Here is a 26316-nt window from a genome sequence, read left to right as displayed (position 1 = left end):
GCCGAAGAGTGTTTGCACTGTATCTGGAATTGTTACAGAGTAAAAGAGACTAAAGAAGGATGACAACTAAATTAAACGCTTATCCCTGAATTAAAAATAAAATAGTTGCTGGGACATTATCGGTACAAATGAGATTTTACTCTAGAGGCACAGTGGGTGGGTAATAGCATTGCATCAGGGGTAAATCCCTTCAGTGTGGTCACTGTATTGTGGTTCTAAGAATGTCCTTGTTTGGAAATACTAGGTATAAGGTGTCATAATGTAATTTACTCTCCGGTGGTTCAAAAAAAATTATAGCTCTCTATTTATGTAGAGAGAAATTCATATTCTCTCTCTGTCTCTCTCTCTCTCTGGTGCAGAAACCCAGGTGGTAGATGTATGGATGGGTGTTCATTATATTGTTATTGCATAGTTTCTATGCTTTGAAACTTTTCAATATAAAAAGTTGGGAAAAGAAAAAGAATAAAAAACAAAATACTTTAAATGCCAGAGCAGAGAAGGAAGAATTCACAAATCAGTTCTGAAACCAAACACAAATACTTTTTATTTATGGGATTATCATTTTACATTACATTAAAACCTAAAACCAGTTTGCTGTACTCAAGTTAGGTGGCATAACAGTATGTGAGTTAAGCTGGGCGTCACAGGACTTGCACACGTTTATGAATGTAATGCAAATACTGACGACATGAAGCATTCACAGTTATAGGTTAGCTGCTGTTCATTTAACAGTAACCCCCAAGGAAAATTATTTTATGAAAAAAGCAACCCACGTTTTGGTCTCATTTACAGACACCCAACATTTTAGTTGGTCAATGAATTCTATACATTTATTATACAACATATGAAAGAATAAAAGATAAGGCTTACAGAGGTATTTTAGCAGTTGTAAGAATAAAAACCAAGGGCACAAAATGAACTTTTAAAGCTTTATGTATAAACTTCAAAAGCACTGTGAAAATGGAGACTGAGAGGCAACAGAAATCTGCTGTTAAACGTGAAGGTCTGTCTCGTCAGATTTGTAACAACTTAATTCAGAGTTCGCTTCCAAAAAGCTGCATGTAACATTACAGTGGGTGTTTATGGCAAATCAAATAATGAAATTTGTGACCTATTGCAGCAGTAAACATCTAAAAGTTGTATTCCATTACAACAGGGTATTGCAATGAGGAGTTCCAAACACAACAGAAAGAGATAAAGGGTGTAGACTTAGGTAATAAAGAAAAACCAGAAGAAGGCACCCTAATGTATTTAATATTAGCCAGTTAAGTAAGTGCTTGATGATTCCTCAATTGTATGTAATTTAGGGACATTTTTAAGAAAAGTTATCTTGTTACTCTAACCCTTATTCCTCCCCTTAAAAATAACTTCATAAAATCAAGAAAACCAAGGGCAAGCACTCTGCAGTCACAGAGGTTTATTTTTCAAGGGAGTTTAAGATTATTTGGAGTTTTCTAAATATCGCTTTGGAATACTTACTTTTGTATTCTACACCATGAAACCATTTTCACTCGGGTTTTTCCCCCATTATCAAAATGTTCATTGTGGATGAAATGTACCATCTCCCCTGTGACAGTACATTAATTTAGGATTAACTGTGCTTGGTGTTTAAAAAATTCTCCAGTTTCTAATAATAACTTTTAAAGTAATTTAATCTATGATTTATATTTGTATATTCATTTGTGATTTATAGTTGATCAAATTTAAGAACTGATGACTTTACAGTGATTCTTTTTAAAAAAAACTTTACAGGATACTTTTGAAAATGAATCAAGTTCTCCACAGATCTGAACCCACCTGTGGCCCATCGCCACTGGAACAGCACCGTCTGAACCGAACCCCTTTCAATACACCGGGCTTGAGAGCTGTGCTTGCCGTTAACATCTCCTGTTCTTTTCAGATGTTAATTTGTGCAAACTGGTATGAATTTATAAAGTAGAAGGGAGTCTACAATCCCTAAACAAGGAATGATTAAGTATGCTTAATCACTATGGAGTTTTTCAAACTTCTGGTTTATTTCGCAGCAAACCAAACCTTTCTATTTGGTGGAAAAAGGAAGTAATTTCATTCTACCGTATCATGATTTTTGTATATGCACACACACTGTATATACATACAAAATTTCTGTCTTTGGTGGTTCAGTTAGAAAAAAAAATAATATGAAAATCTGAATACTGTTTGCAAAGAAACTGTGAAATAGTGGTCAAAAGTAGCATTGTCTGTGTGCTTTTCTGATTTAATGCCATTTAAAGGTTCACATTTAATCCAGAAGATTTTTCGGCCAGGTTTAGAAATGATCCAAACCTCTTCCAAGCATTATATAGTCAATCATGGATCTTGCTCACAACTATAGCCATTCACTTGTTCAAATGCACCATTAGCTTTTTACTTGGATTAAATCATTAGACTTTTGTGTTTCACAAAACTTTAGGGACTCAATTAGTCACTTAATAGCACCAGATAGTTGAGGGGGAAACATGTTATCTATACATTTCCTCAAGAAGGGTAAGGCAAGGGGAGGGGAGAAAAAAGACATAAAATACAAACCTAAAAATACCATCCTGTTTACTCTTTTTCCTCGTCCACATAAATAATGGCTACCGACTTTCTATACAAATTACTCAGGTAATGATGAGTGGCCTCTCCAGGAAAGGGCCTGCCGTATGATAGAGTTATTAGCTCAATGCTGGTGGTTTCATATCCACTGCCTGCAGTGGACATTCTGCCAGGAAAAGCCTAGCATGAAAGAAACAAAAAAGGAAACCAAAACACCTCTCACTTAGAGTTTTTTCCAAAAAACTAGAAAATTAGACACCATGAAAGCTTAACTAAAAATTCAAGCCACAACTAAAAGTGCTCTGCAGTTATAAAATGCCAGTAAACCATTAGGTTTTCATGGAAGAGGAAAAACAAATTTTACTTAGAATGGCAATGAAAGCATCAGCAGACCAAACACTGACAAGAGGAATGCAAAGGAAGAAAAAAAAACAAAACACACACACAAGAAAGTTTACTACAAGAGCTTAAAACCCATCTCATTAAAAAAAAAAAAGGTGAAATTTTAATTTGTTCATTTGTACCTATATTCAAATTATTACAGTTTTTAACATTAGAAAAGAAAAATCTATACCTTGCATTGTGGAAATGATTTGTGACATGGTACATGTCTATATGCTCAAATAAATACTAGTTTCATCATTTAAAAATGCTAATATTTAAGTAGACCAAATTATATTTGGCATTTGCCTCTCAAAAGTTATAACTCCCACCTCCTTCTAAAAGTTGGCCTCTTGAACAATAAGGTGAATTCTGGCAACATTTACTTATGCTAACAGTTGTTTTGTCTTGTTTTCTGAAATGCTACATTTGAGACCAAATAAAGTGTAATTGGTTCATTTGAAAAAAGGGACTAGAAATATGCCACAAAATTATTTTTACAATACATTTTTGCAGAAATAATCTCTAGGTGAAGCTTTTTCTTTTTATACACATATACAAAATTTAAACAGCAATATACACATAATCACAGTGAGGACGTTGGTGAGTTCACCAATCTGTAGTGTAAATACAAACTGCAAAGCAGCCTTCCAAGAGAACAATGCTACACAGCAGGCAGAGCTGGCCCATTCCATAGCAAACACCAAAAAACGTCCCTGCAAAAGGGAGACAGTGCAAGAAAAGCAGCATGCGCTTTGATACAAACAGCGATTTATGGCTAATGGTTGACATAACTGTGGTAACAGTGACTCTTTCGCTGCTATGCATCAAGTCCTAGGACATCTGTTTGTCTTTATACCACTCCACAAACTCGTCCAACAAAACTGGCCCTGAAGAGAGAGAGAAAACAGCACGGCTCTGAGGCTTTTCACAGTGAGAAGGACGAGCAAATGTACAGCGATGGGGGAGATGAGAGAACACCCAGCACGGTACTTACACGCTCCGTCTTCATCATAGTTGCTGAGGTCAAGATTAATTGTTCTGCTAAACTCTAGCACATTGCACCACTGGTCTTTGTTAATAACTTTGTATTTTGATTGCTGATGGAGGGAAAAGTAATATGAATTACTGACACAATTAAAAAATAGGACAGTTTCAACTGCTAACTGCTGTATGAATCAACTTAATATACAGTTCATGAAGGTTAACTCTTTCCGTTTGCAGTGTCTTAAGCACCATCTAGAAGGGTGAGAGAGAGCAAGAGTAGAACTTAAGATGACAATTTTCATTACAAAAATATTATGGGGGCTCAACACAAAATGATAAGCACATCAAAAGAACACAGTTTTATTTCCCTAGAAGTGAAATTTCTAGACTGCAAAAGCCCTTTTATAAAAAATGGGGATAATACCTACTTCATAGAGATATTGCAAGGATTAAAAGAGATAATTTATGTAATTTATGTGGAGCACTTCATTCAGTGCTTGGCACAAAGTAAGTGCTAAATAAAGAGCAGCTCCCATGAATAAGCCCTGATATGACCAGCAAGCTCACTGTCAAGATGTCAGCTGAAAGTACACGCAGCAGGAAACGAGGAGTTACTAAGTGCTGCACGTGGTCTCAGGCTAGGTGCTCTAGCCGTTGAAGAAAACTACTGTTCTAATAATTCAAAACTTGAATCTGATCATAAAAGTAATCAGAATAGCCATGAAGTAGTTTTCTAGTCCTCTTAGAAAAGAAATATGCCACATGTATATTTTAAAATACAGTATTCCTGTATAAAGATTTGACAATAAAAGCCAGATAAAACAATTTCTAAATCCTAAACATTACTAACATCAGAAACATTGGAAAACAATACAAGCACATAAAAAGCAAAGAGTTGAGCCGACGGTTTTGAGGATGCAAACACAAGAAAAGCTGAAATGAACGGATTACTGTGTCCTTTTAAAAGGATAAGGCAAACTAGTAAGAAAGAGAACAAAGCACAGACTACAAGTTTAACTTTCTAAGCAACTGAAAGCAAAATCCAGTCATTGCAACAGTTGGTGAGGCTCCTGGACTTGTGGAAAGTCCAATCAGCTAAAGAACGTTTCACACTCAGGCTCAAATTCTGTTAATCTCTCTGAGAACAAGAACCTGTTTCTACTCATTTTCCAAATAATGCTAACATTTCATAAGATTGTCAGAGAAATCAGAACAGATCATTTGTAGTTATGAACTATCATGTAAACAAATACATCTTATATTAAAACTAGTTTTTATACCTTTCTTGAAGAGTTCCAGTTAGTAATGCTACAAGCAAATTTTAATAACAGTCCTCAAAGAATCCTATCAATTGGAAGTTTTTCCAGACAATTACATATAGTAAGTGGTAAGAAAGATGATTTCAAGAGTGAAGCTGGAGTCAGGGAAAGGCCCAGGATTTCCTCAAAGACCCAACACACTCAATCCTTTCAAGCAAAGGGCATTTTTTTGAAAGGGGTTTGTAGCTGGATGGCAAGAAGGATGCTATCTATATGTGACAAGCCAAGTAACTCAAACTTACATCTCAAGTACTGTCAGATCCCAAATATTACACTGCATCAAAACCAGCTCCCAATAAAGAGCAGCTCAAAGTTTTTTTTATTATTAATACTTAAAGCAAACAAATAATGATGGAGTAAAGCGCTGGATTATTGCTAATACAAATGTGAAGAGATTTTTAAACTGTCAGTTTGCCTAACACTTACATTGATTCAAGGTCCCCAACTTACTTGGAGATAAGAGAAGACTACATTATAAACTTCTTTTAACAAGAAGGGAGATGGCTGTTTTTTAAACTTTGCTTAATAAAAGTGGAAATTAATGTAAAGCCACAAAAGAAAATAAACCTTGTCTTACTATTGTTATAAGGAGCAGGGCACCTAAACAAAAGTAAAGCCTTTAAAATGGGGAAGAGAGAGAAGACAGGAGAGAGCTGCCGCTATGGCGGATACACTTGCACCAGGGGAAGGCCACACAACATGAAATGTACACACAGATAGGCTCAGAGAAAACAGGTCGCTGCTGAGTGACAGCAACTACGTCACCATAATTCCTATAAGCAGAAAAGTGCAACAAACAGAAAAGTACACAAAATGGTTAAACAAAGTACACTTGGTAGTTCTAAGCAAGCAAACATATATTCCATAAAATAACAATTTGGTACCTCTAAGAATTGGTGAAAAACTGGAAAAAGGGGCCACATTTTTCCTAATAACAGTCCCAACATGCACTTGGCAGTGTTTATGTCTAGGCTGCGCTGGTCCTTTTCCTGTTTGACAAACAAAAACATGAATGAGCCCGATGCCCCAAATAAATTCCCATAATCCAAATTTCTACTTCGCTTCAACAAGAAATTAGTCAACAGCTCATTTGTCATTTATCATATACAATAAAACCCTGGATCAAGACTAAGGTGGGGGAGGGGAGGCAGTCAAACACAATGGAAGGCTAGATCATTCTGGTACTACACGAATTTATTATGAGAAAGATTCATTTCAATTCAGTGACTGCCCTAATGTAATATCAACATCATCTACGATTTTTTCATGGGATAAATAAAAATCTATAACTCAATCACTCGCTGTTTGACATTTATGATAATTATCAAAATCATAATTGTTCACCCCAAAGCCCATTACTAAATGAAATTTAAAGGTTTCAATTTCCATGCTTAGGAATCAGGTTCCCTTAATAAAAATCATTTTCTAATAATTTTATACCATTGGTAAATGTTTTTCTTATACTTAAACACTGGAATTATGAATTCAGCTCGTAATAAATGTTGGGCTCTGGAGATTCCAAGTAAGAGGGTGTATTCACCCACCCACTCTGGGGGAAAGCAGTCTGTCTGTTACAGTCCTTCTTACCTTGGATTTGTTAGATGTGATATCTCCTAGTAACCAAGTGAAAGATAACATTTCATAAAGAAGCCAGGAAAGAAATATCATATAAACCTGAATATGGGCAGATTAAGTTCATTCTATTTATATTTGCAATTAAGGATCTAATTTCTCATTCTCAATTTTCTTACAAATTCCCATTCTGGAACTACAAGTGGGGAGTTTCTACGTAAAGGGACAGAGGACCTGGGGCCAGCAGGGGTAGCCTTACATATCCAAAGCTCGCCTCCAAGTGGTATCTCAATGCCAGCGGAAACTTGCAAAAGCACTTTTTACAACGGGAGAACGTTCCTGACCATCCCATTTGGGGTGGAATCTGAATGTTTCCAGATGATGCTGTGACCACCACTGGCAGCCACATATCCAGCACATACACCTCCTGATAAAACATATTATTCCCTCCAGAACTCTACAGTGGAGTGCTCTTTGGTACATAGAGAATTTCTGGCCTTGACACTGACTTTAGAAGTGAAGGACTTAAACAATACAGCAAATGTAAGGGCCTCACTCAACAGCAGCAAACACGGTAGATGAAGATACAGGAAGACGTGTGATCGGTCTGTCTTTTGGTCCCAGTGATAAAAACTAATGACTGTTCACGAACAAACCGGGTCAGATGGCTCCGCATCCGTCACCCCCTCTGTCACAGGCCACACAACTTAAGTCTGGTGACGGTCGGGGTGTCCCAGTTTCGCAGTTCCATGCACACAGGTGGGGTGGGGGGGCTCCTTTCCAAAGCCCTCTCTGTTTGTCCCTTGGCCGTGCACACTGTCCTGCTCAGGGCTGCAGGACTCATTCCCAACAGAGGAGGACAGGACAGAAGGTGCCCTAGAGATTGTCCACCTTTGCCAACCAAGCCTCACTGGTGCGCTGCATTCCAAGGGCTTCTACTTCTGCGATGCATGGTGCAAGCAGATGGAAACCTTCCTCTCACCCTGTCACAAAGGCGTGGCAGACAGCAACAGAGCACCACACTATGAAGCAATCCACAAGAAAAACGAATAAACTGTTGAAAACACAAGTGGCACCACTGGACTGGGCCTAAGTTCAATTGCTGAACAGCAGCTCAGGCAGCAGTGGCTGATGACACTGGTGGCAGGGAAAAGCTTTCCCTTGGAGTCTGCGATCACTCACTAAACCTAAAATTGCTGGTCTTGCCTCCATACATATTGTGCCTTCTTCCAATACCATCAATGCCTATGTCCCCACCACAATGGACATACACTAAGGTGACAAAAAAGAAAAAAAAAGATACAAGAGACCTGGACAGACTCTTTGGAACAATATAATCATCTGACAAACTGATGATCATGAAGGGTTTCGATGCATGTGTTTGGCAGTGATGCCCCACAGGGAGGAAAGGCATCAGACTCACAGGACCGGAAGCTGAACAGCACTCACTCACTCCTGCGCTGCACAGGTGCCAGCCAGCAGCTCACAAGCACTAACACCATCTTCTGCCTAGCAAATAAGAGAAAGGTATTATGGATGCACTTACGATCCCAACAGTGGATTCTCACTGATAGACAACCAACATTGCCTGGGTTGGATTTGAGGCTACGTGCAAATGACCGTAACTGGAAACACTCAAAGTTCCTGGAAACAACAGGCCTGAGATCTCACCGCAAACATCTACTGAACATGAAAATGGACACATGCCCAGGGGTTCTCTGCAGCAATGCTCCCAATGGCATTCTCTACCAATGGGTTCCCAATTAAAAGTAAAATCAATCTCCCAGGACGCTATGAAGCAAGGCATTAAAAAAAATATCACCTTAATTAATTTGAGGACAGCAAAGACATCTAGAGGCTCCTCGCAGGAAATTAAAAGAGAACACTGTCAACACCAAGACTGCAACCCTCCGTTCAGGGAACACCAAGCACCCGTGCAACAAGGGGCAGGTGTCTGCATCCCCAGGTCAGAATCTAAGCAGAAAGTACCTTGAGACAGACTGTCAAGAGTCAGTCAGCATCCCCAGAAGGCCCGTCAAGGTGAAAGAAGAGGAAATGAAACTTTTCTCCCTGCCCACGTCTTGACCCAAGATATGTCGGTATGTATTTCATTAATTTTAATTTTAATTTTCTAAGGTAACAAATTTTAAAACAATTTTATTTTTTCAAATAGCAGAAACAGGTTCTGTCCACCAAAGATGTACCAACCCCGTGCAGTACACAACTAGACTCTGCCTCGTCTTCCTTAAACACAGATCAAAGAGCAGTTACAGTTGAAATTTGGCCTCTTAGTGGTACAGCTGCAAAACCAAAGGATCCTATTGTGAATAGTCTTAAAAGTTATGTTTTGTATACGGAATAAATGCACTCCCTAAGATAAAGACTAATAACAGATAACGCAGAGTAGAGAATATTGAAGTTTTATTAAAGTCTGATTTGAAAAAAATATTGCTTTAATTGCCTTTGTTCTAGTATAAGTTTTCCTATAAAATGTGAAAATTAAACATTTTTTCCTTAAATGAAACACATGACTTAAGAAACAATAACGGAAACAAATATGTAAGTGTATATATGTAAATATAAGTGATACCATAAAAATGAATCTTCAACTATCAAAGTATCCAGATACACTATTCAGAGGCCCCCCAATTGTTTCAGATGGTCTAGTTCCAATTCTCACAAAATTTTAATAGCTTAAGATTTATATGTAAAAAGGGGAACCTTTAATTATTAAAATTATAAAGAAAAAAATCTTCAACAGGAAAACAAAATTCCTAAGATTTTCAAGAACTAGTTGGACTCTAGAAACAATATATAAGTGACCATGATTCACAAACATAAAAGGTGACAACCAAGTCCGAAATTGGTACATGAAATCAAAAGGACAAAAATGAAGACCTATGACATATATCATGGAATTCTCATCTGAGATGAGGGGATTACAAAAAAGAGAGAGAAAATATAGTCCTCCTTGACACGGCTACCTAAATAAACAAACAAAAGGCAAAACTAGAGAGCTCGAACTCAAATCTTAAATAATGTGACTAAGTTTGTAAAACTAAAAATATAGCAAATCAATTTTTTGAATGGGAGGGTTTTTAAAAATACACATTAAAAAAAATCATAAAACCCAAGAGTATCTGCCACTGGGGAAAATGAATCTAAATAATTATGCTCTTAGAACTTATCCAGCACTAGTTTACAGATCACAATATTTGCAAGGCAATTACTTCAGCTTAACCTTTCCTTTAAAACAAACAAACAAAAAATCTGCCAAATGACAGAGTCCTTCCTTGTCATTTTATTTGGTACAGATTCTATTACTGTACGCATTAGTCTTGGAAAGTAAGTCATTATTTGAAACTCAAGGTTTGCAGACACCTGAGTCATGTCAGTGAAGAGTAATTCAACAACTATTTCTAACTCTATGGTTAACTGTTATTAAGAAATTAATTTGAGCCAGAAACTGTTCTAGTGCCTTAAACTTATCAAATACAACAACCTTCTCAGGATAGGCATTATTATCCCCAATTTATAAATAAGGAAACTGAGGCACAGGGAGTTAAAATGACAGTCTTTAAGTGATAGATAATAGGTAAATAACTAGGACTTGAACCAGGAAGTCTGATTCCAAGCCTGGGCTCTTTCTTCTTCATGTACCATCTCGCTTCCCTGAGAAGTGATGAGGGAAGAGACATTTCAATGTAAAGTGCCATACAGTCCAGTTAGCTTTATAAGTTAACAGCTGAGCAAATCTGTGTGTGTCTGCAATAACCAAACAGTACTTTTTAACTGAAGTATAATTGACATATTATATTAGTTTTCAGGTGTACAACATGAGTCAACATGTATATAGGAGTACATTAAGAACATTAAGCCTCTGCCACAGAGAATGTAGAAAAAATCAGATTTCATTGAATTTAATGACTATTCCCCTATTAACAAAACATTAATACTATAGTCTTTTATTGCATTCTCTTTGTCCAATCTTATTTTCTCTAGGTCCTTTTAAAAAAAAGAATCAAGAAAAGAAATGGCTGCTTTATTTAAAGGAATCATACAGTAATATTTGTTTATATAATAAAATTTAACTTGTATGAGCGAACTGGCCATTTCAGCCATTGAACTTATATCCCACCACCTTCCTCTAACAAGATACCACAGGATGGTGGCAGCTGTTGAGTCAGGGAAGGTGTGACGCTATGGAGAGGACAACCGCCTGCACCTCAGGGGCAGGCAGACCTCGGCCGTGTTATCCTCTCCTCTCTAGCTCTGTTTATTCATCTACACTATGACAAAACTGGACCAACTGATTTCTCATGGTTTCTTTCAGCTGTAAAATTTGTCTCTGACATCCATAACACTATAAATAAGTTCAAGTCAAAGTAAAATTAGGAGAAAAATAATACAACTTTATAGCCAAATAATATTTTTAATTGGCTACAAATCTGAAGATGAGAGAGAAAAATAATCCCGCCCTTAGGAGTACAGTCTGGGTGGAAGGATGTTAAAAGGGCTGTTTTATCATTTTCTGGTATTGTACTAGAGTTTCTTTCTTGGTACTTTAAAGCATAATTCAGAATATTTAACATGTGCCATTGTGATCTGTGATAGAAAATGTTTAGGACATAAAAACTATCAGAAAATGTAATTTCCATTAAAAGTTTGATTTTAAAAGGTGTTAATTATAAATTATTACCTCTAGAAGTCATTTTTCTAGTAGGAAAAAGAAAGATTAGAAGGATAAAAAGCGGTTTGACTTCTGCTTCTAACCAAGATGGAGTTAAGAAAAACCAGATTTCCCTTTTTACTTCAAAAAAACCAGAAAACTGGACAAAATGATGAGAAATGATGACTTTCACATATTGGACAACAGGCAGCACAGGACCATGACCCCTGACAAAAAGGAAACATGAAGTAAGCCCTGCAGTGAAACCACCTAACAGTATGGAGGTGGTTCCAGGACACACAGGACGGGAGAACCCAACTGCAGCCCCATAGCCTTGCTGAGGTGGAAAAGACAGAGTTCGCGGTGACAAAGGTGACTATAATCCGTGGGTAAAAATACTAGCGAGATGGGAGCTGTGGGGAGGGAGCTGTGGGGAGGGAGCTGCGGGGAGGGAAGGGAGCTGCGGGGAGGGAGCTGCGGGGTGGAAACTAAAGGGTGGGAATGAGCAAAGAAAGACATCTGGAAACCTACAGTATCTCCCCAATCTTTGGCCAAAGATTTAACTTTGCATATGAGAGAGGAAACCACCAGAGCCTGGGGAAAGAACCACTGCAAAAGAGTCAACAGAAATTCTCAGCGCCTGGGAATAGTTTGTATTCCCAAGAGCCAGAGTGGAAAGATCTCATAATGCATAGGGCCTCGGGTGGTAGACTCCTCAAAGGGTATTTGTTTTACAAGTGGGGTCCAGTCATCCTTAGACTGAAGTCTGCTTGGCACCAGCCCTTTCAAAGGATCAAACTGATTCCAAGTAACTTAATTATACACCAGAAAAACTTAAAAAGCCAACACTATTTAAAAGAATACAAAAAAATACCCTAGCAACTAACAACACAAAATTCACAATACCCAGCATCCAATTAAAAAAAACAAAAAACAAAAGAACAAAACTAGCAGGAATGCAAAGCTATAAAATACGATTCATGGCCAAGACAGAAATTAACCAATAGAAAGAGACCCAGAAATGGCAGAGATGATGGAACCTGACGACAAAGTTGTTACTATACCTGTTATAAACATATTCTGGATGTTCCAGAAGGTGGAGGAAAATACTATGATGAAGAGAGAAATGGAAGATAGAAAAAAAGACCCAAATGGAACTTCCAGAGATGAGAAATAACAGTATCTGAAATGAAAAATATACTGAGTAGGACACTGTGGGAGAAAAGATTAATATTAGAAGACATGGTAATCAAAACTACCCAAAAGGAAACAGACAAGGAAATAAACCTGAAAAAAACTGAACTTGGCATCAGCGGCTTGTGGGACAATATCCAACATCAAACATAGGTGTAGGTATAACTATAGTCCCAGAAGGAGAGCAGAGGAAGAACAGAAAAAAATCTGAAGAAATAACTGCTGAAAAATTTCCCAATTTAATACAAACTATATGCCCACAGATCCAAAAAACTCAATAAACCCTAACCAGAATAAACAAATAAAATTTTGCAAAGGCGCATTGTAATCAACTTGCTGAAAAGCAATGAAGAGAATAAAAATGGTCAGAAAATAAAACAAGACATTACATTCAAAGGAATAATGAATACCACCAGACTTGTCATCAGAAGCTACCAAAGACAGAAGACAATGGAGAGAGAACATTAAAGTACTGAAAGAATATTCAATCAACCTAGAATCTTTTATGCAGAGAAGTACCTTTCAAAACTGAAGGCAAAATAAAAGCTTAAAGAATTCATCACTAGAAGATCTCTACTACGAGAAATGTTAATTTTTAGGCACAGGGCAAATGATAACCAGATAGAAATCTGGACCTGTACAAAAGAAACAGAACACAGAAATGACATATATTTGGGTAAATATAAAAGACATTTTTACCAAAATGATAACACACATGCCATGATCTGGATGTTTGTGTCCCCCCAAAATTCCTATGCTGAAACCCTAACCCCCAAGGCGATGGTATTGGGAGATGGGGCCTTGGGGAGGTGATTAGGTGCCCTCATGAATGGGATTAGTGCTCTTATAAGAGACCCCAGAGAGATCCCTCCTGCCTTCTTCTGACACTGCGTTTACAGGAAGTGAAGCGGGCTTTCACCAGACACCCAATCTGTCCAGGCCTTGATCTTGGACTTCCCAGCCTCCAACTGTGAGAAATAAATTTTTGTTGTTTATAAACTACTCAGTCTCTGGTATTTGTTAGAACAACCTGACTAGACTAAGACAATATACTGTGAGATTTACAGCATACATGTAAGTGTATGATAACAGCAAAAAGTATGGGAGGGCGAATGTAAAGTTTCTTGCATTATACATGAAGTGGTATATTATTTGAAGAAAACTTGTGAAAATTTAAATATAATATACTATAAAGCCTAAGCAACCGCAAGAAAACTGAAGCACAGATAATAGCTAACAAGGCAATAATGGAAATAAAATGGAATTGTAAAAAAACCAAACCAAAAACTCAATCCAAACTAAATCATCAAAAGAGGAAAAAAGGAACAAAAAGGAGATGGGACAAATAATGGGAAAAATAGCAAGATAGGAGATGTAAACTTAACCATACCAATAATTATATTAAATAGAAACGGTTTAGACATCTCAAGACAGATGTCAGACCCAAATATACACTATTTATAAGAAACCCATTTTAAATATAAAAACACAAATAGGTTAAAAGTAAAAGAATAGAAAAAGACATATCTTGCAGACTTTAATCAAAAGAAAGCTGGAGTGGCTACATTTGTATCAAAGTAGACTTCAAACAAGCATTATTACCAGAGATAAAGAGACACTTCATAATGCTGAAGGGTCAATTCTTTAAGACATAATACTAAGTGTACCTAAACTTAATATCTGAGCTTCAGTACATGAAACAAACAAAGAAAATGATAGAAGTGACAAGAGAAATATTATCGTTGTCGAGTTCAACATTCCTCTCAGTAACTGATAGAACAAGTAGACAGAGATCCATAAGGACACGGAAGACTGAACAACACTATCAACCACCGTGACCTAGCTGACATTTATGAAACACGCCACTGAACAGCAGGGGAATAGTCCTTCTTTTCAGGTACACATAAGATATTCATCCCAGCAGATCATATTCCGGACTATAAATCAAGCCTCCATACAATTAAGTGGACTTAAAATTATACAGGATATGTTCTCTGACCACAGCAGAATTAAACTAGGTATCAATAATAAAAAGATTACCTGGAAAATCCTAAATACCTGGAAAATAATACAAACAACACACTTCTAAATAACCAATGGGTCAAAAAGGAAATCACAAGAGAAACTGGAAAATATTTTGGACTGAATGTAAACGAAAATACAACATCTCAAAACTTGTGTGACAGAGCTAAACAAAACAAAACAAAAAAGGATTCAACAACAAATTTTGTGACAGTATATTTTAGCTGAATGGTGGTTGTTATTATTCATCATTATGCAAAACAATTCACTGATCTTAACTGATACTCTACTTAAAAGCAAAGAACTCTGCTGGCTGCTACAGGGGATACCTAGAAAGAAAACACTAGTCCCTTAGTCTGGCAGATAAAATTGAGGCCTTTACCTGAACTCCAAAGCCAAGCTAGAGGAGATAGGAGCTTTAAGTAAGTGAAGACAAAGTACGACCCCAGCACAGAAGGAGGGGGAGGCTGTGTGAAAGTGGAAGGAGGGGCTTGGGCCCGGAAGCAGGACAAGGAGAGAGCTGCATGAGTACACACAGGGCTCTAGGCGGAGGCCCAGCGTGATGAAAGACAGAAAGCAGAACCCACCAAAAAGGTAGGTGGCAGGTTCAGTGAACAGCTAATTCAACTTCACCACAACACAAGTGTCGCAGGCATCACATACATAAGACAGGGAGCTTGGGACTTGATTGTAAGCCTGGATTGACCTGCAGATTGGACTTGGAGCCAGAACGTGGGTGTGAGTCCTGCGTCTACTATTGTTTAACAATGTGACCATGGTCCAATTTCTCCACTTCTCCGAGGCCCACTTTCCTCCTCTGTGAAGTACACTGAAAGCATCTCTGCCTGCTGTGGGAGCAACTGCACCACTGGATACACTGTGAAGTACATACATACAGGCAGAGGGAAGGTACCGAAGGCTTCAGTGAGGTGGAAGGTGGCCAAGTGACCCTAGGGCTGAAGGAAGATGAATGACACCCTACTCATGTGTATGCTGGATGAGAAGTGAAAAAATGTGGAAATAAGGCTACTGTAGCAGTGCAGGCAAGGAGTAGCAAGGGCCTCAACCAGCAAGGCGGTGGCAGAAGCACCATGAAAGAGGCAACCAAAGGACTGACCGAGGATGAATAAAAGCCAGGAAGGAGTAAAATGGAACCTGGGGCTAAAGCGGCAGATACATGGGAAAATTTGACCCCCACATAGTAAAGTTAGAAAATAAGCCCTATTTTCTAGAAAGTTTCTTCTAAACAAACTTTGCCCCATACAGTAACAAACAGCTGACTTTGGGAGGAAAAAAAAATCTCATGTAATAAAATATTTAATCCTAGAAACTATGCATCTATTCTAAAAGCATCTGGCAAATAATATCTACACATAATATCTATATATAACTACACAAATGCCATTTAGTAAAACTCTGTATCTGAGTTTTACCATATAATTTCTAACATCTATAAATTTCCATGCATGTTGTCATTTTATTTGAAAGTTGCAATAATGCAAATATTTACGAATGAGGACACCACAGAAAACTACTAATGTGTTATACTAACACACGAGAATTCACCACTGAATAAACCTTTGGTGCTGAAGTAGCAGAGCCAAAGCAGGTAAAATGTGAAAAAAATCAGCACAGGGGTAGGAAGGAAAAAATCATTTTTCACTAACTTCTCTGCTTTGATAAAAAAATTCATTTAAAATATGCAATCAATCAAGAAAGCCTAGTCACTCAAATTCAACAAACATACCAACATAACAGAAAACACCATGTTTGAATAAAGTGTAATTGTACGGGCTGTTGATTGTGTGTGAGTGAGTACAATGGGAGCTGGTGCCGCAGCACTCAGGACCTATGGTGACCAGGCTGAAAAACAAGACTTGATTTCATTCCAGTAGAACCACTGTCACATACCTGGACCCGGCTCACTATGTAACAAACAAGATGACCAGTTTTCAAAATGATGATTAGAAATTACATTTGAATAAATGTTCACTGAAATTAAGTTTGAAATTCAAATGCTGTCCAAATACAATATAGCACCCAAAGTGAAACCAGATTAGATCTGATTAGCTTATTCTAGTAAACCCAATGGTGAAGATCCGCTGTTTCATGAGAAGGAAGTTTTACCACCTTATCTAAGAGATATTCAGAACAGTGTCTATTGCATGCCCATTTATAAATTACTTCTAAGCGAGAGCTACGAGAGGTCTGTCACTACAGCTTTTTGCTTATCGTACTACTTTTTTGCTCAGAATCAGAGTTAGTTTAGAAAGTGTACACGCAGAAAGAAATTCGAACTAACATCCTGGGAGTAACTTATTAACTTCTTTGCTGTAGTATGTAAAAACAAACCTCAAAAGGCAAAAAAGGGGCGGGGAGAGGGAAACATCTGGATAGGCTCCAGAGAACTCACCCGTGCAAAGTCAAACGCGTATCTGTAAATAAGTTTAAAGTTTGTAGAATCATTTAATAATGATCTTAAGTAATCCAAAGTATTTCTGAGTTTTTCTGTTGTATCACATCTAGAAAAACAGAACAAAGGCAAATTATAACCTGAGTTTTCTTTCTTAATTGGGGCAGTAATATAAAACACAATACCAAAAGACAGAATTAAAACCCTGGAGTTGGAACATATCTGTGATGACCGATTTTTTTCGTACAATTTTTATTTTAAAACATTTCAAACGTATAGAAAAGTTGAAAGAATACTAAATAAGCACCCATATACCCATCCCCTCAGTTCACAACAAACATTGTCACACTTGTACTCTCATGCACACACTTTTTTCTGTACCATTTAAATGTAAGTTGCCAACTTAATGACACTTTGCTCCTGAACACTTAAATACTATCACTCTTAGTATTCTATCAGTGTTAACTTTCTTAGCTAATACACAACCCACATTACCAAAGTCCAAATTGTTCCCCCAATTTTCTTTATAGCTGCTGTTTGTTTGTTTTTCAAACTAGGCTTATGCATTACATTTTGCTGTCATGTGTCCTTAGTCTCTGGAAGGGTGTCCTGCTTTGTTTCTGTCTTTCTTGACAATGTCATTTTAGAAGAGATCAGACTAGCTGTTTTATAGAATCTCGAATTGTCAGAAAATTTCCCTATGATTATATTCAGACTAAACACTCATGGTAAGAACACTACATGAGCTGTCCTTCTCCGTGCACCCCAGGAGGAGGCTGGTAACTTCAGTCTGTCCCATTACTGGTGACACTCAGCTGATTCACTTAATTAGGGTACTGCCCATCAGATGCCCCATTTAAAGGTACTTTTCCTCCTCTGAAATAGCATGTAATCTGTAGGATGATATCTTGAGACTCTGAATCCTGTTCCTCAACAACATTTCACCAGTGGTTTTAGCATCCATTGGTGATAACTGTCTGAACAGATTTTACATTTGAAGATACAAAATGGTGATTTTTCTAACTCTATCATGCTTTTACACTTACTGGCTATAATTTTTCTATAAAGAAGAGTTCTATTCACCACTTATTTTTTGGACTTCAGGATTTTTGTTTTCCATTCAGTTTTATAATCTATTACTGTCTTTATATTCTTTTTGATGCACAAACTGTCCTCATTTGGGCAGCGGCTCCTTCAAGCAGGCTCCAGGGTCCTCCTGACATGCCCCCGTCAGTCTTAGAGCATGTCCTCACTTTCTGACACAAGACATTCTAGCTCACCTTGTACTTTCCCTACCCTAGATTTGAAATCAGCTATTTCTCTGTTGAGCCCTGGTGATGATAACCCATTTTTATAGGTAAGTGGCACACTGTTTATTTTTCTTAAGGAAGTAGACTAATTGGTAATTTTTACAAACTAATTTAGTTTGTAATATCTAGCCCATAAAAATGAGAACCAAGAGTCACCATTTTCACCAGCAATATCAAAGCTTTTCAATGCGGGATGTATTTCCCTGTGCTTCTCTATAGAGCTTTTCCGTGCAGATAATATATATAACAAGTACAGATAATATATATAACAAGTATTATCAATGTAAATATTGTACTTTATAAACTAAAATCTGGCCCATAATAAAGCACAGTGATCTATTTTTAGCAATAAATTTGTGAAACCTAAGTACAAAAAAGTCTCCATAATCTACTGAGATGAAATCTCTAACAGCCAAGACTTAGAGCAAATGTTTCATTTCTGTGAGTCTGAGGTGTGATTACCACATACAGTGAATGTTTAAATAGAAAAAAATTATTACAGTAAAAGACACATTGCCATTAATCCCCCTCAAAATATTCCCCCTCACTTTGAACACACTTATCCCATCGTTCTTGCCACTTTCTGAAGCAGTTCTGGAAATCCTCTTTCGTGAGTGTCTCTAGTTGTGCTGTGGTGGCTGCCTCAATGTCCTGAATCGATTCAAAACGGTTTCCTTTCATGGTCATTTTGACTTTGGGAAAGAGCCAGAAGGCACACAGTGCCAGATCCGGTGAAAAACGTGGATGAGAACACACCGTTATGTTTTTGACAGTAATTGCCACATCAGAAGCGATGTGTGACACAGAACATTGTCATGATAGAGGATGAAATAAAGACACTCACAAAAGAGGACTTCCAGAACTGCTTCAGAAAGTGGCAAGAATAATGGGATAAGTGTGTTCAAAACGAGGGGGAGTGTTTTGAGAGGGATTAATGGCAATGTATCTTTTACTGTAATAAGTTGTTATTTAAACATTCACCATATTTTTTGATCACACCTCATATAACAATTTAGAATGTCCTTATTTCTTTCTGATATTTCAAAACTTAAAAAAAGATTAAAATTAATGATTCTGGAAGTCTAATTAGACTATTAAAGATGCCTTCTTTAAGGGACTAACATGTAATCTGATAGCTGAAAGATAAGCAGAGATTCCATGTTTTTGGAGGGGAGGGCTTTCCAAATAAAAGTAACAGCATGTGCACAGGCCTAGTGGTAGAAGGAAGCATGGCAAGTCCAAAGTCTAAAAGAAAAACACTGTGACTAGACTGAGAAGAATAAGAAGGGAAGTGGTACAAGCTGAGGATGAAAGGGAGGTGGAACCAGACCATAAAGAGTTTCTGTGGTCCACAGTGTTTTATTTTTTTATTGAATCCTAGAACCAATGGAAGCCACCTCCTACCACAGGAGAGACCACGATCAGGCTTCTATCTTGAAAACCTCATTCTGGATCCCTGTGAAGAAGGGTTAGGGAAAGGAAAAAAAGAGACACTGATAGCCTAGTTAGAGCTCTAGTGCCCGAACCCCACTGAGGATAAAAGGGTACAGAAAAAGATAGTAAGTGGGAGTCTAGGAGGCAGGTGTGGGAGCAGGGCTTACTTTGCACTGGGTACTCTACTGTATGGTTTGATTTATTACTATGTATATAAATAATATTTTATTATAACATGGGGGAGGGCCAAAGAGGAGGGCATGGTAACCCTAAAACATAAGGTAGAGGTCCCTGGAACCTGTACTGGAAAGGAATATTACAGACCAAAGCCACAGGAAATTGGCCAGATTTTGGCCAGTTTAGTTTAATCCTGCCCAGTGAGAGGGAGAGCAGTTGTTTGTTGAAAAGATTCAAGGGCAGGAACCACTCATTTAAATAACCTAACAGGAAACAAAGTAGCTGGGAGTCTTTGGGTAGAGCTGCAAGGAGAAATGTCAAGTTCTGCAGCATGCCTGGGAGTGAGTCCAGCAGCCCTGGCAAAAGACGTCCCTATGTTTAAAGGATGGTCAGAAGTCTTTTCTGGACCGTGAAGCATAAAATGCCCAAAGTAAAATTTTCACTTCATTTATCTATTAAGTATAGTTACATGGATTAGAGATAACACTGTCAATGAAGAATTTAATCTGCTTTAAAAGGCGCTTTGTCCTGCAGAGCCCCTGGACTAACCCCCACTAGGGAAACGGGCCGCTGAGTCACCCTGTTTGAACCATAGGGTGCCATCTAGTGGCCGTTCAACAGGATGGTCTGCAGAGGTGACTCGGTTCTAGTTCTAACAAAGGGCCTGTGAAGAAACAGGCTTGGGAAGTTGAAGCAACCAGCCTGAGATTTTTCAGAAAGCAGCCACATCTTCACTCCGGTGCCCCCTACTTTGCTGGGTACCACCTATAAGAAAACTCACAGAAGTTGTAGAGTGACAGTGCCATACCACTATGGGTCATCACATGCCTCAACAAAATATACACATTATCATGGGATCATTTCTTATTTGAGTTTTGCTGCCACAAAACACATGCAGAAGCAACAGAAATCAGGACAATCATCCTCAAAGGTTATAGAATCAAAGGTAGTTCTCCCCCCATTACCCAGAAAGGGCCTTCACCCCTTTACTTTGTCAGCCCAAAGGTTATTTCCCAGCCCATCAGTTCTATGCAAACTTAGCTATAACTCTAACATACTTCGTTTTGTTTAGCTTAAACATCCCTATAAAGCTTAATTCATCAGAGGTAACCTTAAACCCACATGTTAGAACAAGGCAATAAATAAAACAAAAGGTCAATTTAAATAAGAACTGTGTTTTCTCTGACTAATGACCTAGGGAGCTTGGGGACAGAATTCCCTACCAGCTGCTGCCACTTCCTCCAACACTCACAAAACCAGGCCCTGCGGAGGCCATGCCCACAACTCCCCTAGACAGTGGCGAGACTGGTCTCTGAGTGCCCAAGCGTATGCCACACTTCATCAATTCATCTTCCTGCTTTCAGAAATGCTACCAGAGACACCAGGAAGTGGCCAAACTGATTCAGAACTCTCTGGTTCCAAAACCCATGCGTGGGCTTTCTATTTCTAGTACACTCCCACTGTACAGTAACAACAACAAAAACCAGCCTTTTAATCAAATCTACTAGTATATGAACATGCAGATTTTGTCATACACACTTTAAAGTTTGAGTCCAAAACAGTTCACTGGACAGGTTTAATAAACCCAAAAATGAGCAAAAAAGCAAAAGAATCCAAAATAGAAGATAAAACAGATCATTCGAAAATGGACTACTTACTACTATCTTAAGAGCAAATAAATGAGTGAGCAGAGTTTTCTTAGTTACTGGGTGCACGAACCTACCAATACAGTACTTATTTAGTTAATTCAAGCAGCATAAAGAGAAGTGACCTTATTACTTTTGATCTTTTGCCTGAACATTGCTTCCAAGCCTCGGCCACAAATGGACTTTGTCTTGGTTGTGGGTTTTGTTTCTCCAGGACTAGAACACAGAGCTTGGCACACATCACTGCCATTCAAATATTTGCTGAACAAATGTCAAATCAAGGGAGGCTGGAGGGGGTGGGGGTGGGGGGTCGAGGTTCTTAAAATATGAAACTGGACTATTTTTGAACTACAAAGAACCTTACAGGTTATTCTGAGTAATTATCTCCCGCGTTGATGAGGAAACCAGTCTCAGAGATTCATATCACAAAAAGCAAGCAGATTCCTCAATGCCTTTACATGGACCAGGCTTGTCACTGCACTCTGAACTGCAAGGACCAAGTAGCAGCATTCCATAGGAGCCCACTGCCACCACCTATGTCACACAAAGTGGCAAGCAGAGTCCCCAACAATGAGCCTGTGAAGTGTTCCCCTCAACCCCAAACATACATATAGACCTCTTCCAGGAAACTGCATATTTCATTTCCCAGGTGGTGAGGCCGTGAAAACACATGGGCAAAGCCTGGCAATATTCTTTTGTAAAGGCAAATGTAAAAAAGAATCCAGAACTATACAAAAATGGATATTATATTTGTAAGAAAAATGAAAATGTGCCTGAAAAAATGTTGACGGTGCCTCCTCTGAAGCCTTGAAATAACACTTTGATACGGCCACGCAGTCGTCATTACAAGGACACTTTAAAAAAAGAGCAGCCATTAGGTACTCTATTCAGAAAGCAACAAACCAAGGCAGGAAAACAATGAGTTAATAGGCTTAAAACCATAAGGAGATGTTTGCTAACACAATTTTTAGAGATTTCAGAGACTTAATCCTAAATTCTAGTGCATGCTGAGAGGAAAGTGTAGTTGGAAATGGGTGGTTTTTGGCTCTTACCTAAAACTCATTTGCCATCAGACAATAACAGTACAGGAAGAATGAGAAGTCTTGGGTTTTCTTCCCATCTCTGCCACTTACTTTTACAAATCACATATCCCCTCTGAGCCTCAGTTTCCTCATTTGTAAAATGCACAAGGATCAAGCCTGACCTTTCTCGGCAGCCATGAGGCTCAGATGGGAAAAATAGTAAGAAGACTTCATAAACTACGAAGGCACAATGCAAATAAATAAAGCATTATTATCAATAACAAATGGACAATGATACTGAAAGTTGACATAGTCCAAAATTATTTAAATAAAACAAATCGATCTCAATTCCACTTTTAATCTAATAAAAATCAAAGTCTATTAATCCCAGTTAAAGTGAGAAGAAAAAGTAATTCAAAGTACTAGATCAAAGCTACTATGTTAAGAATTAGCAGTTCATCTTCCAATACCATTTGAAATGTTTAGTCATCCACCTCAACTGTACCGTTCAACGCGTAATATAGAACAATTTGTTTTCTTGAATGCAACTTTCAGCGTGCGAACACACACATGCATGCGCACACACACATACACACACCACACCACACCACAAGCACAAAAAGCATACACATAAAAACCACTGATTTTTTTCTTATTCTGGGTCAGGCAATTCCAACAGAATTTTTATTGCTACTTTTTAATCACTAGAGTAAAGAAGTCCCAATTTTGCCCGAAACTAAAATATATAAAAGATATGAAACATTTTTACTTGTAAGTTTTGCTTTACTCAATTTTTTCACACTGACTGTAAACCAGATGCTAATAAGCCTTTGCTTGTAAAGCTCTACCCTGTGCTAATACAGTACCCACTAAACACACACGTGGCTACCGAGCACTCGAAATGCAGCGAATGCAAATTGAGATGTACCGTAAATGTAATACACACATCAGAGTTTGAAGACGTAATATGAAAAAAGGATGTAAAAGAGCTCACTGATTTTTTAACTATTGATTACATGCTAGAATGATAATATTTGGGGGTTAAATAAAATACATTAAAATTAATTTCACCTGTTTCTTTTTACTTTTTTTTTTAATGTGGCTATTGGAAAATTTTAAATTACACATGTGGCTCACATGCATGAGAAAAGGCTGGTATATTTCTATTGGCCAGAGCTGTTCTAGAGGAACACTAAAATAAATATACATTACATAAAAACTTTATATGGTTGCTCAAATTCAACCATAATAGCCCTCCCCTCCTCATCATATAAAAATGGGGCTTGGCCTTGACACCCATGGCCACAGATCACCTAGCCTTCCTCAGTCACCCACCCCAGGCTTGCTGAGGTCCCAGGGAGGAGGCAGCCCGCAATGAGAGGGCAGGGACCCCCGCAATGCAGTCTCAGGACTTACTGTAGAGAAGTCATTCCTTTTAACCATTCCTGTAGAGTAAAATAACCCATATTTTGTGCATCCAATTTCCAAGCTAGGACAAGCATAACTACCTGTTAAAAAAAGAAATAGAAAGCCCAATGAAATCAGAACAACAGATCGCCTCAGTTAAATACATTAACATCTTGTCAAATGCTTCTGTTCACGGTCGTTTAGTCCCCGAAATACGATAAGGTTAACTTCAAAACAATGAGTCCAGTTTGGCAAACATCTAGAAATTTGACAATTCAGTCTGCTGACAAGGGCTTGGAGAAACATAAACGCTCATGTTGCGTGACAGTGCAGTGTGGGGAGCTTAACCTCTTCAGAGGGCAATTCTGCAGGATCTACCAAAACTAAAACCAGTTACTGACTTGGCAATTCCACCTATGGAGAGTTACCTTACAGACATACCTGCACATGCTCACAAAGGTGTAGAGTCAACAATACTTACTGTAGCAAGAGATTGAAAACAAACACACGTCTACTAACATGGGGCTAGTTAAACACCTCTTTGCTAAATACATTCCGCACAAAGGAATATGCTACCATTAAGACAAATACAGTAGAGCTATCGGTACAAACAGGGAACAACCTCCAATATTTATTTAACGCAAAGAGCAAGGGGCAGAACAGAGTGTTACCAAATAAAAAGCTGGTGGTGGAACATATACAGTGGAGTTGGATCACAAATACATTAATGTTTATAAATTCAACTATATACGCTGGGGGGGATTATAAAGTAGCCTGACCTTCCACTTAAACAGCGCCATGCCTGGAATGTGCACGGGGCAGCAGCACGGCCCAATCACGTCTCAGTGGGCGCCACACAAAAAAATCAAAGTCACTGCTATGATGGTAGGATTAAGTGTACTTTTTCTGTTTAAAATTCCCTTTCATCAAATAGCAATCAAGTCAGTACATAACTATTTTTTAAAAGTTACCAGGTGTGTTAGACTTTAAAAAATCTAGATTACGAGGTAGATTATGGGAGCTGGTTAGTAAATCAATTTATTTACATATTATACACATCATCATAAAATAAGATTGTGAACTTAAAAAATGGCAACTTAAGAGACTCAGAAGAATTGCCCAAAAAGAAGAGGTTATATATTCTTTAAAATGTTCACGTTAGTGGATTTTCTCTTCATCTCTCGGCTTTTCTTAGAATTCTGACTCCTGTATATCCCTGTACCTCGGTGAACAGCCCCCCATTTCTTAATTTGGTATGTTCTCAATATCTATACTCAATCCTCTATTAGAAAGATTACAAGTTCCACATAAACACTTACTAAGTTAAAAAAATGGTGAAGGCACAAGAACACAGACACAGTATACGTAAAATATGTCTAAACTGCCACGCAGACATTCAAGTTTCCTTACACAAAATAGACCTTTTTTTATGATAGCTAATAAGGAAGCTAACTACTTAAATAAAGGACTTTGCCATTACCTTATTAAATGAAAGAAGGCTTGAATTTTTCAAGCCTACTTAAATTTCATAAGCTATAAATACTAGGCAAGGTGAGAGTTTTAAATACTTTAAAGTGCTTACTCATCGAGGAAGACAGCCTTTTAAAAACTTTTTTGCCACTTGTTTCTCAAATGTTAACATTTCTGAAATTGGGATATATCCACAATTAATGTCGTATTAGAGTTATTTAGCAATGTTTTTTCTTTTTCAGTAATGATACAAAATAATACAACTTCTATCAATGGCATCTTAGGATTGAAGTACGGTAATATATCCTTTAAAATAATATTCTAAATTTGGTCTTTTAGTCTTCAATGTGCATGATTCAACATTCACAAATATTTCTATTTCTACAGAAATAGTTAAAGGACTCATAAGTGCCCCAAAGGGGGTAACATTATAGTAGCAGCTCTCTTTTATTGAGTCCCAGTATTTGGGGGTGAGGAGCTTTGAGGAGCTGCCATCTCCCCTCCTTTTTTTCAGTTAGAACCAACATCAGCACCTCCTCCCACACAGACAGCCCTTTCCACCTGTGAGGAAATGCTCATCTAACCCCCTCACACCTCCAGCCGGACCCTGGTCTCCCCGTCTCCTTGCCACGGCCCTGCTGCCCACCCCTGCAATCGATCAATCATCCATCGTACAGGGACTACTGTCCTCCGGGTGGCATCTCTGGATCCCCTCTCGGCCCAGCTCACTCATACCG

At 38.0% G+C, this 26316-nt stretch overlaps 1 protein-coding gene across 8 annotated transcripts in view; it reads right to left on the bottom strand.

Annotated features, from left to right (window-relative positions):
• Window positions 1–518: 518 nt before the first annotated feature.
• The window catches only part of DCUN1D4 (defective in cullin neddylation 1 domain containing 4), a 66677-nt gene continuing 40879 nt past the window's right edge, over window positions 519–26316 (bottom strand). For 6 of the 8 annotated variants that reach the window (XM_019741032.2, XM_019741034.2, XM_074324672.1 and 3 more), the window contains 5 exons: window positions 24119–24210; window positions 17114–17222; window positions 6128–6232; window positions 3935–4037; window positions 519–3827 (listed from right to left, as the gene is read on the bottom strand). In XM_019741032.2, the coding sequence (XP_019596591.2) occupies window positions 3772–3827; window positions 3935–4037; window positions 6128–6232; window positions 17114–17222; window positions 24119–24210 (465 nt within the window). In that variant the 3' untranslated portion in view covers window positions 519–3771. The remainder of the gene's footprint in view (window positions 3828–3934; window positions 4038–6127; window positions 6233–17113; window positions 17223–24118; window positions 24211–26316) is intronic. The other 2 variants (XM_019741036.2, XM_074324674.1) reach the window with 1 other exon arrangement.

Source organism: Rhinolophus sinicus, linkage group LG02 (assembly GCF_036562045.2).
Source record: "Rhinolophus sinicus isolate RSC01 linkage group LG02, ASM3656204v1, whole genome shotgun sequence".
Classification (NCBI taxonomy): Eukaryota; Metazoa; Chordata; class Mammalia; order Chiroptera; family Rhinolophidae; genus Rhinolophus; species Rhinolophus sinicus.
This window is presented reverse-complemented; position numbering and strand designations above follow the sequence as displayed.